Source organism: Camelus ferus, chromosome 6 (assembly GCF_009834535.1).
Source record: "Camelus ferus isolate YT-003-E chromosome 6, BCGSAC_Cfer_1.0, whole genome shotgun sequence".
Lineage (NCBI taxonomy): Eukaryota > Metazoa > Chordata > Mammalia > Artiodactyla > Camelidae > Camelus > Camelus ferus.
The window spans coordinates 61,363,314-61,382,280 of record NC_045701.1 but is presented as its reverse complement, the minus strand read 5'-3'; the positions used below and the strand labels follow the sequence as shown (position 1 = coordinate 61,382,280).

General features: G+C 41.0%; 1 protein-coding gene across 1 annotated transcript in view; it reads left to right on the top strand.

Moving 5' to 3' along the window:
* The first annotated feature begins 14,349 nt into the window (after positions 1 to 14,349).
* Positions 14,350 to 18,967, top strand: part of KCNH5 (potassium voltage-gated channel subfamily H member 5) — a 275,740-nt gene continuing 271,122 nt past the window's right edge. Inside the window, exon 1 of the mRNA XM_032482152.1 lies at positions 14,350 to 15,153. Within this exon, the coding sequence (XP_032338043.1) occupies positions 15,081 to 15,153 (73 nt within the window). The 5' untranslated portion in view covers positions 14,350 to 15,080. The remainder of the gene's footprint in view (positions 15,154 to 18,967) is intronic.

Here is an 18,967-nt window from a genome sequence, read left to right as displayed (position 1 = left end):
TTAATTTCCTTCAAGAACTTCTCCTTTGCATTTTCAACTTGGCTAATTGTTTGGTGGAAGAGGCCTAGCTTTTGGCCTGCCTGTTTTTGACATGCTTTCCTTGCTAAGCTTAAACACTTCTTGCTTTGGCAGTAAAGTGAGACATGTGCAGCTCTTCCTTTCCCTTGACTACTGAGAGGCCATTGTAGGGTTATTAACTGGCCTAATTTTAATATTGTTCTGTCTCAGGGAATAGGGAGGCCTGAGGAGAGGGAGAGAGATGGGGAATGGCTGGTTGGTGGAGTAGTCAGAAGACACAACATTCATTGATTAAGCTACCTTATGTGGGCACAGTTCATGGTACCCTAAAACAACTACGATAGTAACATCACTGATCACAGGTCATCATAACAAATATAATAATAATGAAAAAGTTTGAAGTATTGTGAGAATTGCCAAAATGTGACACAAGGATATGAAGTGAGCAAATGCTGTTGGAAAAATGGCACTGATAGAGTTGCTTGACACAGGGTTGCGACAAACCTTCAACTTGAAAAAAAATGCAGTATCTGCGAAGCACAATAAAGCTAAGTGCAAAACATGAAGTTTGCCTGTGTAGCCATACCAGGTGCTCTCCCTGGACCTGGACTTGTTCCCAGTTCCATCCATAGCCATTGGCTGGGATGCTGCTTGTAATCAGACATGTGTCCTCCTGTACTTGTCCCTCTGCCCCTCCCTGCCGGTTTCACCACCTGACTGAAAATATTGCTGTTGTCTAGAGCTTTCTGCCATGCTTCACTCCCAGGTATAAATGACAGCCTACACTGGAATCAAGCTCACCCCTGTCCCATTGGATATTAGGTTGGACTGCTTGCTGTCTAGTTTCATTGGAACCAACCTACAGGAAGAGGGGTTTGGAGCCAAATAGTTCTGAATTTGAATTCTGATTCTGATACTTATTAGCTGTGTGACCTTAGACAAGTTCTTGACTTCTCTGAGTCTCAGTTTCACCATCTGTACTGTGGGGGTAGATAATATCTATCTCGAAAAGTTGTGAGGATCAGTGATTACCTATGACAGGTGTCACTAGTATGGCAATGCCTAGCATGTAGCTGGCACTCAAGCCTCCCCACCCTGCCTGCTCTAGCTCCCATGTTCCTAGCTTCTTCCTCCTGCCCCACTAGCCCATGACGCAGATGCTGCCCTCTGTCCACAGAGTTGCACAGGTTGTTTCAGGCTGTTCTTTCTCTTTTGATTTGAGCCGAGCTGACTGCTTTAACTTCCTGAGTTTCTGTTTTCTTTTTGGCCCATATCGTTTAAACAAAAACTCTTTTTAAACTGCCTCTGGTTTACACATCTGAGCCACTTTGATCTATTTCTTTCTAGCATAAGAGCCATTTGTTCACTTTTGGAAGTAAGTAAGATGCATGCCATAGTTTTTTCATAGAACTGTATAGTCATCGCCTGAGATGTTGGCCTGATCTTCCCAAAGATGGTGTACAGGGTGGGTGACCTTCATTATGTTCAGTATGCAAAGGATGTTCTTACAATAGGGGGACATTTGTTGCCCTACTTAAGGCTGTAACAGTGCTTTATACTGCAAATGGGATGTAACATAATGGCCCTTTGTGATAAGAATCTTTTTTGCAATCTTTAAGTGCACAATTTATTTTTTTTTCAAGGTTACAATTAGAATTACATGACCAGATGACTTTTCTGGAAGGCATAAAGCTGCTCTCTGAAGCCCAGCCCCCTCAGACACCTTGGCATGAATTATTTGAAGAATGGCTGAGATCCCATATGTTTCTTCATTCCTCATAGACAGCACTGACATTTGGGGATTTATTCTTAGAGTTTGCTTCTTTGAACATGTTTGGTTCAATTAGTCTACTGGAGCTGAGGTGGCATAAACTGTTTTTTTTTTTTAAAGAAGTGATATCACATTCAGAACAGGATGTTTGAGACACAACAGATGGGCTTGTGATCAGGCTAAACTGCCATTTATCAAATTTAGAGTAAACTTAAGTGGATCCACAGCACCTAACCCAGTTCCTTAAAAAGCAGAAGCTTAAGAAATGCTGGTTAGAAGAAGATTGAATCATAAACAACTAACGGCTAGAAATTTATTGATGCCTGAGGGAAAGGAGAATATTTAAGCAAGTTGCAGATTATTTAATCTTAGGATGTCAGATGTACTACAGCATGAATAAATTGTCACAAATTTTTTTCCCTGAGATTAAAAGGTCAGAGCTGCTTTACGTGAGAGTGTGTTACCATTTACTGAAGACCTACCGTAATGGGCGTCTTCTTCTTGTTTGTCCAGCATCTCTATTCCTTTTGGGGGCCTGTGCCTGTCTCCATAATCAGTGAGATTATCAAACATGGTATTGCCCTGTGCATGCCCCACCGAGCCAGTTCCTGTGCTGCATACCCTGTGCAGCCGTTCTTGGCGTTCTTGGTGTTGACAGACATGTGGACATGTGACACAAGTGGTTCTTCTCATCAGGGTCTTCCTCTGGACTGATATGTAAATATAGAAAAGAGAGGATTTCTGTGTGAACCATGATAGCTAAACTCAGAATTGGTGAGTCTAGGCATTAGCATGCAGGTAAATGTCCAATGGCTGTCTCTGGCTGACTTCCTCAAAATGTATATTATATATATGTGCATATAAATTTAAATTTATTATGAAGTCTACTGACATAACAGATGTGTAGCAAATAATTTTCAAACAATTTTAAAATATTTTGTACTCTTTATGGTAAATTCCATATCACCCATCGATTCTCACAGGATACTTTGACTGATTTTTGCCTAACTCTTAAGTCTGGTCAACCTATGGTTGTCTTTGAGGATAATGTAGTTTCAACAGGAACATTGGTTGGTATTTTCATATATCTTAGTGCTAAAAATGAAAAAATGACGATATACGCTGGAATATACATTCATGCTAATGATGTGAGCTACTTCTTTGTTGGATTGGGTAATAGTTTTTGAATACTGGAAGAACATTTCCTTAAATGTTTTGTTGCTATTTACAATGTGACAGCTATAGACATGAACACTTTTAAATTTAATCTGCACTACCCGTAACCTGCATTTTCTCCATCACTTTCTAAAGTCTAGATAATCAACAGAACAATAAGTCAGACCCTGATTTGTAGCATTAGCTGATTTCCATGATTGACTTCAAGGTTCCAATGTGATGTCTCTTGAACATGGGGCTGGAAATTAACGTGCAGTAATTCGCCAGTACAGAAGATTTCCATCATACAGATGTAACAGGCATCAGTAACCTCAAGAGCAGAGATCATAGTAAAATGTAGTAACATAATTAGGAAGGGATGAGTTTTGAGTATTGATTGCCTTCATTTTTTAATGTAATTTATTTAATTGCAATTACTGTAATTTAATTTTTATTAATGATTATGCTTAACCACCCACTCACAAGATCCCTGAAAATTTAAAAGTTGGCTCTCCCAAGCCAGTAGAAGCTAGTTCGAGCACATCACTGAACAAAGGGCTGTCATGTGGACAATTCCCCAACCTGGAAGAGAGGATTTGTCTGTAGAATACAGGCTACTCCTCAGGGGAAGCAGTGTGGGGAGAGGGACCGACAGTAGGGATACCACCCAGGGATTATCTCCATTTTCTTTTGTTTTCTAGCTAGCTAGACCTGGATTTTTGTTGCCACCAAATAGTCCTGAAATGTGTGGAGCTCTGTACTTTATATTTATTACTTCCATTTAAAATGGCCTTCATTTTACAGGTGAAGTGTTATGGCTATTAGATGCTGTCTCATTTAATCTTCAGAACAATCTATAAGGTGTCTGAATGCCTGTTTTTCTTTGTTCTCATTTTTCCAATAAGCCATGAGAAGTTACGTGACTTGCTGCAGGGTGGGATTCAAACCCAGTTCTGTCTGTCTGCAAAACAACTTCCTCAGCCTGCCCTCTCAGCAAATATAGGGTTACTAAGCAGTAAATGGATCAGCACCTGTAAGATTACTAAGCTTCTGACCTAAAAAAAAGAAAGATCTATTCTCTGGCTTCTTCCACCTCTCAGCCCCCTCCCCAGTCTGCTGTGATTCCTTGAAGCTCCCTTTTTGGCATTTCTCATATATTTCACCATTTAATCCTCTGGTCTCTTGAATCTAGAGATGTTAACAGCTTAGGGAAATAAAAAGTGGTTCCTATTCACTAAAAGGAGTCAGTCTAACCTCATTTCACAAATAAGAAAACTGAGGCATACAAAGTTAAGTGGCAGATCCCAGGCACTGAAGGCACCTGTGGGGCCAAATTTCCTGCCCCACTTTCTAACTGATGCTCCTTCCCTCTGTAAGAAAGGCATTAAAAAATACCATTGTACCTCAGTAGACAAATTCTGCAAATTCCAGAAGGCAATTATGCTTTGGCCATTATTAATGCCCCATCACTGTAGTTCTCTTAGCAAACTTTGTTATGCATGGTGATCACCTGGAGAAAGGTGACTGCATCACTTTGCCATCGATACCCATGAAAACGTGCCCTGAGCTTCAAAATAATTATCCTGAGTGAAAGAAGGCAAAGCAGAGTACATACTGTATCATTTCATTTATACATCATTCTAGAAAATGCAAACTGTAGTGAAAAAAAGATCAGTCATTGCCTGTAGACTGAGAAGGAGGAATGGATTTTTGAGTGGGCATAAGGAAACTCTTGGGGGCGACAGATATGTTCACTGCTGGATTGTGGTGATGGTTTTAACCTCACACTTGTCAAACAAAACTCATCAAATTCAACACTTTAAGTATATGTGGTTTATTTATGTTAATTACACTTCAATTTAGCTGCTGCTGCTTTTTTAACAAATTGCTTTATTCTTACTCCCTGGACACTTTATGTGTCTATATCTTTTCTTCCAACCGGATATTGGCTTTGGTTTTTAATCATCTATTTAAACAACTAATAGTGAACATTAAATAGAAACATCAAAATCAATAATGACATGGACTATTAGTAGATGAAAAGGGAAAACAAAATCCCAATCCTGTAAATCACCAGTGAGTCATAAAATCTATAGACTTTTCCCATGCTCCTGCTCACAAGTCAAAAGTCAAAATAGGTATCGTAGAAATCAATGAATATGTAATGCTTCATGTTACATATGTTCTTTCTATTGGCTGTATTTTTGAAGATCTTGTCCATATTTCTACATAGTCCTTGAATTTGTCAATCTAATAGAATTTTGCTCACAATTAAATTAACATACTGTGATCTGCTTGTTGATTTATTCATATCCAAGTATTTGAGTTATTTAGATTTACTAGTAAGAATGCATAGTTTAGTTTTAAGAATTTTTGTAAATTTATTTTTTCGTTTGAGTTACTCCTCTTTCCTATATTATTGGTATTCCAGTGTGATGTAGGGGAAATGACATTGAACATGGTGACAAAGAGCTGGGTTGGGCCTTGACTTGCCACTTACTGGATGAGTATCTTCTCAAAGTCACTTAATACATCTGGGACAGTTAAAAAGAAATGTGAACAATAGAAATAATTATACTTGTTCTAGTAATCTCACAAGGTGTGGTTGAGAATCAGGGGAAAAGTGTGAGTGTTATCCATTAATTCCTTGGGCTATTTGTTCATTGTAGATTTGTATTTATTCCAAGAAGATTTTGAAGAAAAAAATGTTTATTACCACTCACATTAATTATGAATGTTTTTTCATTCTTTCAAATTCCTCTTCATCTCCATTATGCTTTTTATGTGTATGCAGTTGATAGTTTGATGTAATCAAACTTGCTTACTTTGTTATTTATAATTTCCAATGCTTCAGAAATAACTTAAAAACCTATTTTTAAGAATTTTAAAATGTCAGTAGTATATTTGGAATTTATTGTGGTATATGGTGTAAACTGTGGGTGGCAATTAAAATCTTTAATTCTACACTAAGATTTTCTCAACAGTATTGAATAATTAACAAATCAAATTTACTTTGTGGCTTGCATGTTCCAGGCACTGAATAAGAGCTAAAGAAATATGCAGAAGACTGGATCTCTGACTTCAAAAAGTTCATAGTATAGTGAGGGAGACAGGTGGGTAAAACCAGAAGCATCTGTGATATAATTTCACTAGGTTTCTCTTTCTCTGCTTCCTAGGTGATCCCTCGAGTATGCAAGAATCCTTCCATATTGTGTCCACTTGCCCGCCAAAGTCTAGGGAATGTCTCTTTGCTAATTAAGGCCACATCTCTCCAGCCATTTCTTCTCTATTGCCTTGTTACCTCCCTAGGATTCTTCCCAGTAGAAGGGGCAGAGCTTTGTCTTGACTCCCATAACCTTATTGGAGTTTTTGTTATTTTCCTTGGAAATCCAGGGCTCTGCCCACTTTTCAGCAGAGACAGGATGTTCTTACTCTTTGCTTGCATTCCTGCTTGTCTCCCTTCCTTTAACACAGGGAAGGTTTTTCCCATCTAGGCTGGAAGTGGGAGCATCTGAGATAGCTGGTTCTTATTTGTAATTTCCCAAACCTGTTGGGAAGTAGTATAGTGCAGTGGTTAAACAGAATAGTTAAGGATTTGGGCTCTGAAGACAGAATACCTCAGTACATAATCCTGGCTACATTACATACTAGTTTTGTGACCTTGTGTGAATTACTTAACTTCTCTATGCCTCAGTTTCATTTTTGGTTGAATGGGAATTATTTTAAACACCTATAGTGCCTGGCACATAAATGCTCAATAAATATTTGTTGAATTGAATGAAATTCAGTTTTATTCTATTAAAATTGAATGAGATTAAATGAGCAAATGCATGTTAAGTACTTAGAACAGTATCTAGAACCCAGTAAGGAATATACATAGCCCTTATTATAAGATTTTTCTTACTGAATTTCTATTCCAATGCCTAGGCTTTTGAAATTCAAAAGCCAGGAAGAGGTGAGCTGTGGTGAGGAGAAATGGTGCAATGACAGCAAGAGAGTGACAGTAAATATGGGAATTGAGGGGGAGCAGTTATTCATGTTTCAAAAATATAATCTCTTCATATGCAGGGCCCTCTTATTTTATTTCTCCTATTCTGTTCTTTGTTTCTCCACAGTGATTCAGTGTATAATTAACATTGTATCAGTTTTAGACGTGCAACATAGTGATTTTATATTTGTATATATTGTGAAATGATCACCACAATAAGTCTAGTTAACATCTGTCACCATACATAGTTACAAAAAATTTTTTTGTGATTAATCTCCAAAACATCTTACACATCTACAACATACAGATTCTTTCTCCTAAAATACCATGTTACTTTTTACTCAAAACATGTCTTTCATTGCCTACAGATTAAGCCCAAACTCCTTAATGATGAGTCCCTGTGTTGCCAGTTCTGCCTCCCGTTTGTCTCCAAGTCTGAATTACTCATTTTTTGTTACATATCTTAAGCTTTCCTCTTCTTAGGATTTCCCCTTTTTCTACTTCTCTCACCTAAAAAGCCTCCCTTCTTCTTCCCACTGAGAGTACCCATTAAGGGGGAAAATAGAGGCTGAAATTCAGCCCACGGTCATCTCACCAATTGATGTCCTTACCTTGGTCCTGTGACTCTCCAAAGAAGACTTCTTAATTCTCACAGAGATGCCAAAGTAGCCAGTGGCAGCGCTGGTGAGAAGATACCTAGGGTTTCAACTGTATTTCTAATCTTTTCTTTGCAACAGTGAGGCAAATACTGCAGTAGAAAAAGCATATGGTAGCACTAAGAAGACACAGGAAGGGCTCTTTACTAAGTCTTGGAGAGTCAAAGAAAGCCTTTGGAAGAAATGATATCTAATCTCTGATCTGAAGGAATATGCCTGCTGATATAGGACATAGGGGAAGGAAGAGAAAGCATGATAAGTACAGGGAATAAAAAGGAGTGTAGGAAGCAAGGAAGTATGAGGATGTGGGTTGCAGTGAGGAATGGTGGAAGTGAAGACTGAATGGGTAAGCGAGATAGAGAAGGATAGAAAAAGGCGAGCTAAGGGCTTTGGACCTGAGGACAAAAAGGAACTTAGAAGGGAGACATAAATAGATTTATGCTTTCAGAGCTTTAGCTAGTGCAGGGTGAAGAATGAACTGGGTGGAGCTTGGAGGTGGAGATGGAGAGGAGTATGACAGGGAAATACAGTAAGCAGGGAGATGAGTTTAGAGGAGTTTTGCAGTAATCTGAGTGGCTAAGATTAGATTCTGCACTGTTTGTTACTGTATCATAATGTGGTCTGTCCTGACTTACAGATTATGAACATGCTTTAGGTACAGGAAATTAGGGCAACAATAATTGTCAACGCTGACTGCACAGTAGGGGCTCTGACCTGGAGCAGTGCCAACAGTGATATTAGCAAGTGGGTTCTTTTAAGAGATATCTAGGTGATAGGATGAGCGGGACTGGATGGCAGGGGTAGGGATAGAGAAGCGTTGAAGTTATTGACTTGACAACCGGGTGGACGGAGGTGGCACACATTGGAGGGAGAGGATGCTTGGGCAGGCTGCAAAATGATAACGTTTGTTTTGGATATGTTGAATTTGGGATCCCCATGCAATTGCCATGTAAAGAGAACCAGTCAGCATATAGGTAGGCATGTTGAGAGTTACAGGAAAGAGATCTGTATTTTGGAACCCAGAAATGTGTGGATTTCTGTATGTTTGTATCTCCCTTATCAGGATTAGGGACAGCAATCCCTGTTATCAAACACATTAATATCTATACAGCAAGACATGTCAATATTCACAGCAGGTGGAATAAAGAAAGAGTACAAATAGCTTCATGACAATTCAGGTCAGACTTCTCATGACAAATTTATGAAAAAAAAAGTCTAGGACTTCAGAGTTTTCACTTTCAGAAATGTGGATGTAAGACCGCCCACCTGTACTAGCTCATTTAATTCTTACATCAACTGAATGAGGCAAGGACTATTACTATTCTCTTTTTACTAATAAACAAACTCAGGCACAAATAGGTTAATTAAAATGCTGAGGTTCCACAGTTAGTTTTCACAACCAGGCCATCTAAGGCCAGAGAATGTTTCAAGCAGACAGGAGTCAGAATGGGGTCAACTGTCATAGGCAGGTAAAGTTAAATTAAGAAAGAAATTGCCTCACTGGGTTTGGCAATTAGAAAGTGGACTTTGGGAAGGCAGTTTCAGGGAAGTAGTGGGGTGGAGACCAATCAGTGGTGGGTTAAGGAGTAGATAGGAGACAAGGAAGTGGAGACTCCCACAGACAACTCCTCTGAGACATTGACACGCAGGGATGGGAGACATGGAGCAAAGGCTGGACAGAATGGCAAGTTAAGACAGCATTCTTGAAGCATATTATATGTTGAAGAGAGAGGAACGAGGGGACAGTCAGTAAAGTGAAGTCCCTCCAGAGGCACAGGTGGAGAGATCCAGACTGCTGGTAGAGAGATGATGAGGGAATTGCTTCCTAGAATTGAAAGAAGGAAAGGAAGAGAGAGCTAAGGTGGGAAGTCTAAAGATTGACAACATAACCTGTTCTCTGTGAGTCACCTTCTGAGACCGAGAGGTGAGACAGTGACATCTGAGGTGGGAAAAGAGAGGAGAAGCTTTGAGAAAGCTATTGTTGAGAATAGACAGGATGATTGACTAGGAATATGTGGAAGGATGGGGCTCCACTGGGAGGGAGGTTGATTATGGAGACCTTGAATTTATGGTGCATCAGTCTTGGAGATTTTGTGATTCTCTCCTGAGATGCTCAGCAGTTACAAGTATGGAGAAACTCACAGTTGGATGTATTAGGGTTGAGTCTTTGCTGGGTGGGTGTAACCATAGGTCTGATCCTTGGGAGTTGAAGTTCTTGGCACAATATCTAAAATCCCAGAGATTCCCATAGAGTGAAGCATTGCTCTAGGACAATGGTTCTTAACTTTGATGCACACTGAAATCACCTGGGGAAGTTTAAAAACTGCTGATGTTTGAGTCTGATGCCCAGAAATTCTGATGTACCTGATCTGGGAGTCATGGCTTGGACATTGGGATTTTTATAAACTCCCCAGGTGATTCTAGTGTGCAGCCAGGGAATTTGTTGTTCCCCTGATTTCCTATACCTAAAGCAAGTTCATAGTCTGTATCAGTCAGAATAGACTAGGGTATGATACAGTGACAAACAGTGCCAGAATCTCAGTGTTTTAACACAACAAAAGTTTTTCCCTGCTTGTTCAATGTCTGCCACAGGTCTAGGTAATTCTTGTAGCTCTTATTGTGTTGCTCAGCATTCCACAGTCACTGAGACAGAGGAAGAGGAGCATCAAGAACTGAGTCCTGGCTCTTCTCTGCTTTCATAGGAAAGTAATACATATCACCTCCGTTCACATTTCATTGACCAGAACTAGTTTATGGCTAAATTCAAGGAAGTGGAGAAGGCAACTGGTTATTGGTGAACCTTAGTAGTGACCGCTGCCTAGAACTTCTACTGTAAATGAAAGTAGAAGGGGGTGAAAAGGCTTATTTACTTTATAAACCCTTATATGATGCTTGTTATATGCCAGACATTATTTTAAGAGCTTTCAAATAGGATCTCATTTAGTCCTCACAAATGCCCTATTATATAGGTCATTTTAATCCCCATTTTACAGCAGGGGAAATTGAGGCTAAATAACTTGCCCTAGGTCATATGTCACATAGCTAGTAAGTGGCAGAAGCAAGATTAAATTCCAGGCAGTCTGGGCCCAGAGTCCAAGCACTGAACTTATATACAATACAACCTCTCTATTCTGCTTCCTCTTAACTTAGATTCTGGGGGGAGAGGGAGAAGGAGGAAAGAAGATTATAAATGCAAGTGTGGGACTCTGTGCATGCAAAGGGATCAAATAATAATTTGGAAATTTCACTGCTAGAGCAGGGGTAGGGCTCTGGGAAGGCAGAGAGTAAGACTTAGAAAATGGATTGGGAAGAAGGAAATGTTTGGACTGATAGTGCTGCTAATGACACCAACCCTGCAGACCAGGATGGAGACCAACTTCTGGCTTTTTTCTTTCTGCCTTCCTCCCATTCCTCCATCAGAGCCACCCATTTAGCATCTGCAAATTGCACCTTAGACCTCTGCTGAGGTTGGCTCAGAAACAGAGGGAAGGAATGGAGAGAAAAATCATCCCTCTAGAGAGTAGTGGGTGGGCCATTTTTGCATAAGAGATCAAACATTGTCAGACTGGACCTATTTCTTGTGCATTTCTGAGGCTTTACATATAATGACAGCTACTATCAAATAAACTATATTTTAAATCCTCAAAGGAGAATGTGCTTGATAAAAGAATCCTTCAGCAAACCAGTAGTAATTACAAGTCATCGCTTCCTAGTATATCAGTTTTCTAAGTCTTCATTCTTGTATTGGTTGCTGATAAACTGGAACACGCCTGCAGCTCCGCTAGCTTTCCTTCATTTTATAGCTGCGACTTGGGAGTCAGCGAACACCTCTGGGTAGAGGAACTCTTGGTTCTTACAGACAACGCCTCTCTGATTACAATATCCTAAGACAGAAGAAATAGACAAATGATTCTGCTTTAAAACAGAATCTTTGCAATGAAACAAACAAAAAGAAGCCCTTTGTGTGACATTGAAGCTTTTTGATTCCTGTCTCTCTCACCTGTACATGCTGTGGCTTGGTTACAACATATGGACTCTGGCTGCAAAACACTTTAAAAATGCTGTATTGGCACCTGCTGCAATCTGCCAGCTCATTCCTTAGGGCCAGTCAGTCCATACGGTGCCAGTGCTGCTCCATTTTCCTTAACTCTGTGTTGATTAGAAGCTGTTGGAAGTGATTGCCAGAGGTTTCTTTTCTCTGTAGTGCTGCAAAACCAGTGATGGCAATAGAGGTTACTGGATGGTGCTGGTTGATACCATACTATGCCAACATCAGATTATTCTGTTATTTACAAGGAGCTTTCACTGCAGGATTAGGAGACTGATTCTAGTCTCAAAGCAGCCTCTAAAGCACCATGTCATCTTGGACTAGGCACTTCATCTCTCTGGGTCTTAGTTTTGTATCTGTAAAATGAAAATTTAAGCTAGACGGTTAAGAAAAGTGTGTAAGCAAAGATTTGACACTTTATAACTACCAATCTTTTTTTCCCAATAATTAAAATAATTCCAACATTATAATGCTATGCAGTTACTAAGGACAAAGAAGAAAGGATAAATGTCACTTTAATTAAATCTGCAGATGGAAATAAATGGGGAAGTTCTACAAGTAATTGTGAGACTATGTCTTAATGGAGTCCAAAAGAGTTTCCTCTTTGGGAAGTGTGAGCTAATACACCCACAGAGGAGTGATTAGGGACAGGGATATTTATACTAGATGGGAAATGCTGGGAAGCTGAGATTTTATATCAATACCCAGAGGTGAGATGTGGGCACCTGATGATGTGCAAAAGAACATACAGATTTGAAGTATTTCCCGTTAATGATGATGATGATGGATTTATTATATGTTAGAAGTCCAGGATAGCAATCTATGATATCTATCTATATATATATCTATGTATATATATAAAGATAAAGATATTTTATATTATATAAAGATATTTTATATATATAAAGATTAGCTTGCTTGTTTTCCACTCTGGTCTGTGAATGGCTGATTAGTCACCGTCTATTTACAAGCCCAGTAGCCATAAATACAGGTCACACAAGACCCACCAGAGGGGGAAAATCCAATTGTGTGTCTAAGCTCATGTTTCTAGTTACCCTCCCACTTACTCACAAGGACCTGTAAACTCAGCCACATCTCTGACTCCTGCTAATGACAGGCGAACCACATGGACCCAGTCTGTGCCCAAGGCCCTTGTTATTTAATTGAAGACAGTCCAGTGCATTTAGAAAACTTCCTGGCTACAGGGAAATAAACTTGCACCAGCAGTGCTTGGGGTAGAAAGCAAGAATAGCCTAGTGTTATTCCACAGAGACTCTTGGTTTTTTGCAGAAAAAGTCCTAGCAGAGCGGACTGCTCTTCACCTCATGTCAGTCTTCTGGGTTTGCCCAGCCATCCAAGCTCTGGGTGAACGGGTGGAAATTTCAAAGAGAGGAAAAAAATGACCCTAAGCTGAAGTCTGGATTCTGGTTGTGCATTTATGTGTCTCTCAGCTACAGGCAAGGCCTTTACTTACACCTGCTGCTCTGGAGAGGGAGTGATGGTCTCTGGAGAGCCATGATTGGTAATTGTTTCCAAAGTTAGACACAGTGCCCTCTCATCAGCCTTCCTCCCTGCCCAGGTCTGGGGTCTAGCAGGACTTGTTTCCTCTGACTCCTGCCGGGGAGGTGGTGGTGGTGGGAATCACTGATGCTTTCTGGCGACCAAGCCTTGGGTTATCTTGCAGACACCGACCCCATCCAACTCTCCTTTCACCTTTCTACTTAAAGCTTTGCCTCGTCACCAACCTCTGGTCGTGCCGCAGCGCACTTTTTGTCGTCACTCTTTGATCCTGTTTATGCTGTCGTCCTTTCTAGACAGGCCCAGGTGAAGCCTCTGGAGGGAAGCCTTAGATCAATGTTCCTTAAATAAGCGAGCATCATATTTCCCTGGAGAGCTTGTTAAAACAGATTGTTGGCCCACGGCCCTAGAATTCCTGTTTCCTAGCTCTGGGGTAGAGCCTGATAATTTGCATGTCTAACAAGTTCTTAGGAGATGCGGGACCACTTTGAGAACCAGTCCTGGACCACTCTGAGAACTACTACCTTAGATAAAAGAAGGTGCCAGTGCCACGGCTTGAGCTCCCCCATTTCTTTCAATCTCTCCCCGCTCCCTTCGCACTTAAGCCATTTTCATTTTTCCGTCGTAGATTCTGGCTTTTGGACTCTGTTTCTAACGGTTCCACTCCTATTGCCGGTTTTGAGCCTTGTTAGAGACGATTCCTGACCGCACTCCACGGTCCTGCGCAGCTTCGTTCCCACCGCCTTCACTGTGTTTCCACTGCAAACGCTGTCCGCTGCACTCTCCCTCTCTCCGGTGTGAATTGTTCACCCTCTTCCCCTACTCCTTGCACTAAATGCAACCTTTTCTGCAACTTAGCGGTGGCCGGCATCGCGGCTCGCCTCTGCGCTCCGCAGCCTTTGGAAGCTCCTGTGTGTTGGTACTGCCACACTCCCCGCGCATCAGTCCCAGCCTGGGGCGCAGGGGCAGTTTCCGCGCCTGCTCTGCGCTCGGACCTCATCTGGCTTAGGCTCCTAGGCGTGGGCTAGGGCGGGTGCTAAACGCTCCTCTGTTGAGCTTCGGGCGCTGAAACCCGGAGGGGGGCGGTAGCAGCGTCAGGTGGCTGCTCTGCGTCCCGGTGCACCGCGCAGTGAGTCCCTGCTCCACCCTCAGCCTGGGCTGGAGCGGGAGCTGATCAACACCTCCGCCCCGGCAGCCGCGTCCCCAGAAGCACCTAGGACTCGGGACCTTGGCAGGAGAAACTGAGATGTGACCCTTCCGACTTCCCATTGCCCTCTTTGGCATCCAGCCTGCTTCTTCCACTTCTCCCACTCCACGGCCCCACTGGACAGCGAGCGTTTGCCTCGGTCTCCAGGGAGAGAGGAGCGGCCAGCAGGCGCACAGCCGGCAGAAGTTAGGTTCAGCCGGGCAGCCCTGATCCAGCTGCGCCAGAGGGGTGGGCTAGGTCAGGGGGAGAGGAAGGCGCAGTAAAGGGTTCGGGAGATAGGGGTTTGAGTGGGCTTTTCCTGCTCCCCCGGCCCCGGGGCTCGGGGCAGGAGGGGGAAATGCTGATCTCGCGCCTAGGCGACTGCCGCCGCGGCAGCAGCTTCAGCAGCAGCACCGGCGGGACAGCGACAGCGGGGGCGGCGCAGGCGCACTGTGCCCCGCGGAGCCTGCAGTTCCCGAGCCCCGTGTGCGGCACCGCCACAGTCTGGGCAGCGGCGGCCGGGGGAGCGCTTCTACCATGAACTGCCTGGTCCTCCTCCCCAGAGCTGCTCATCCGGGTCGGGCTGGAGACACAGTCAGGGGACCCCGTCGCCGCCGCCGCGCCCCCTCTTCTTTCGGCTCGATCTTCTCTTCCACCTTTTCCTCCTCTTCCTCCACCTTCTCTTCCTGCATCCCCCCCTCCCCCGCCGCGGATCCTGGCCGCTGCTTTCCAGACCCAGGATGCCGGGGGGCAAGAGAGGGCTGGTGGCACCGCAGAACACATTTTTGGAGAACATCGTCAGGCGCTCCAGTGGTAAGAAGAGTTGCAGTCAGAACATCCCCCCTCACCTCCATCCTGCCCACGCGCGCCCCCCATCCTCCCCATCCTATCCTTCTCCCAAGGGGGAAGGGAGATGCAGACAGCCCTACCTGGTGGCTTCAGTTTCCAGCTGGACCTAATTTTGGGTGGGGGTGGGAATGGGGTGGCGAAGGAAAGTTAGTTGCATCCCCTCCCCACGGCACTCCCAACCTCCTCCCACCTGTCCAGAGCTCGGAACAGGAGGAAGCCAAGGAGGAGCAGCGGGTAGGGTGTAGGTACATCTGGAGAACAGAGTTGAGTTTCGCTTTGTTGAGGAATATCTTCTTGTTCATCTTTCCCCCACGTTTTCTTCCAAGTAAGCTGCAGAAACTGATCAAATTCTTAGAGTTAATCTCAGTGGAAGTGTTTCCCTCAAGTTGGGAATGGCTGTGAAAGTGGCTACTTAATAAGATTTAAGTCCCTGGAATAGCTTTCAGGCCCAATGGGCACCGCTGAAAGGAGCCTTGTGTTAGAGAGAGTATTTGGAGTTGAACCTAATAAGGAGAGTCAGTTCTTGAAAAATGGGAAGGCATTTATTGTGGTCAAATTTGTATTATTATGGTCAGATTTGGGTTGAAGTTTCTTTTTTTCATTGTGCATTGGTCTATATTGATTTATGTGATATATTTGGTTTGACTTAAAAAAACAGGAGAAACGTAGAAGGGAAGTAGTAGTTACTGTGCTTTTGAAATAACTGGACAAAGAATTTTTAAAAATGCCATTCTGCCATGTTACTGATATTAAGGTTTTCTTGCCTTAAAGTGTCTTTAAAATGCCATCCACTTAAGCATTCATTTCCTCCAAGATACTCTGAATGGGTATGATTATATAGTTCACACTTTAGGACCTTACAAACTTCATTTTAATGAAATCTACATCTTATACTTGTTTTTAATTCTTTTATATAATTTTCAATTTTAATAGCAAGATATGTGAAGTATCCTTTAAATTTTTTTTTTCCTTCAGAGGCATATTATTTTATTTTGAAATCCCTTGCTTGGAGAATTATAAGAAAGACATTTCTGCATATTGATTATAGTAGAGTTTGGACCAAAGCAATGGAAATGCTCCATGCAATTTCATAATCATTGTTTGTTCACTCATTCATTCATTGAAACAATATTTATTTGGGTACCCTGTACTACAGACACTCCGTGGGGTCTTTTGGATAAAAAAATGATTAAAACACTTCTGCTCTCAAGAAGCTCCCTGCTTAGTGGGCAAGACAGAGGACACTCAAATAATAATACATGATTAAATACAATTATGCTTTTCCTGATTTGGTAGATTAGGTTATATTAATTCTTAGGTTATGATCTCTTCTAAAACTAGGCTTGCAAACATTTCCCCTGATTTGGGGACTATATGTTTTCAATGTCCCAGGGTATTTTTCCCATCAATTGCCCCATCAATCTTGGACATGTTATTTGGTTTTAATTTGAGGCTTGTGACTTTATTTCTTCCAATTTGATCAATGCCTGATACTATATAAGTCTTGAACAGACTTTTTGAGTTGAAAAAATAGCTAATAGGCCTGGTCTTGGTTTTTTTTTTTTAATAACTATAATATTTATAGCCATTCTAGTGTCATACCAAGTATGTTTTTGATTTTTTATGTAATAGAAATATAAATTCATAAAGGTAGGCAATTTATTTGTTACTATTATTACTTATTGTACTAAAATTATACAAAATCCTTAAGTAGAATGGGAAATTATTATTAAAACAACCAGTTTAGGAAATGTGAAGGTTATTGGAATTAGCAATTTAAGATAAATCACTTTTATTTCAGCTTTCTCATCCTCTTGGGTTATTTCAACTTCGTGCAGTTTGTTCTGTGAGAAGACTTTTCAGAGAGGGCCTTAAAAAATAAAATCGTAGGCTCTCTGTTGCTCTGCATGGTAATCACAAAGGAGATGAGAATTCCTTGGTTGAAGTTTATTAATGTAGCATCTTTGGTTGAAACTTTACTTATACAGACTGGAACTAGGAGCCAAGTTTTTAGAATATCTTTTATTTCTGATATACCATGAAATTAAGACTTACCTAATGTGACTTAGAAACGTCTGCTTTTATTACTTCCCATTTACATCTACCATCCAAATTAATGAATGCTTTATCTTTTTTACACTTTATGGTCGTAATTACTTCATTGGTTTAATGTTTCTTTCCATGGATGACACCAAGTACAAATGAAAATTTATCTATTCTGGCATTTTAAATATCACCTCTAATTGTTTATGGCTGACTTTTCATACCACTACTCAAAACCTCTAAGCTTTGAGATGTGTTAGATAGTTGAGGTAAGTATATGTACATGTGTATGTAATCAATACTGGAAAGTCTCAGTGCCACTTGCACAGGAAGAACCTCAGAAATTGAGAATTACAGTATTAAATTTCTGTACACGTTTATGTGGGAGTATCCCACAGTTGTTATCATTTCTATGTGATTTGGCAGAGAAATAAACAATTTCTCAGAATAAATTTTTCTAATTGAGGTGAACAGAGAAAATTCCCTTTGGGATTCTCATAGGCGGATGGAGTCTGTCACAGTGAAGGTTTCATTATTCACTAACTTAACGACATTGAAAGTGAAGTACTGGCAGAGCTTTAGTGGAAAAGAAAGAAGAGAAAGCAGCACTCTTAGGTATGAAAGGCAGTGGACACCAAGAGAAAACATCAGGCATTTCCTTGTCCCCGGATATCACTAATGAGCAGACGTCTCAACCAATTAGAAATCCATCAGACAACTTCTTGATGCAGAACAAAACAGCAAGAAGTGTGGTGTATTTGGATATGGCTTTTAAACTTGAGGATTTCCTAATAAAGTTCCAAACTCCTCAGCTGCAGTTTCCCAGAATAACAGTGCTGTATTCTTTGCCCTAGGGTAGCACTGTAGTCTATTTACTGTTATTTTACACCTCTTGAGATTGGATTTTTATTTTCCTTATTTAGTTGACTCAGTCTGTTATGGGAAAGCATTTCAAATTGTTACTGGTGATTCACAGTCTATAAAATAGAATAATGAGGGCCATTGAGTAGGATGGATATAAACATACTTTATAGCCAAATCCCAAAATTGTAGAATTAGGGGATTCCTCTTTTTAGTTTCAAGATAAAAGACAAGATAAGATAATTTTTAGACAAATAAAAGGAATTATAGTCAATCTTAACATGTGATTCTAGTAAATATAGAGTGTACATTGTTATTTCAAGAAGTTGTAAAGGTCAAAAGCATAAATGCAAAAGCAAGAGTTAGATCTATTTTTGGCTAGTAGGATCAAAATAGTTTGCTAGGAAGGGAAAGTTTGGGAACTATGGTGAGTTCATTACATGCGTGCAATGTCTTCATAGAAGGCCCCTGTCCAAAGTGCTTACTGACCGGAATCTGTGTCTGGAACATTATTAGGCTATCTTCCCTCATTTAAATTTTAACATTTATGTAAACTCTTCATCAGTATATTTTGGGCTGTAGGGAGTGTACCTACACTTGCGGGTAGGGGGTAAGTACCTGAAAGCAAGCAACAGTTTCTTAAGACTTTCAGGAGGAATTTTATATTCCTAAAAGCAAAACATTTCTCAGGACTTCAATTATTATGTCTTTGGGCAGTACGTTTTATGTGTATGTTGTTTCTGAATCCTTAACAAATAGGCAGAAATGATTAGTTTGGGTGACAGTAAACTAGGTTGCTATTTTGAAAATTTATAACTATAAAAATAATGTCTTTTAAATTAGAATTTAACTGTTGTTAATAGTTTTTAACATT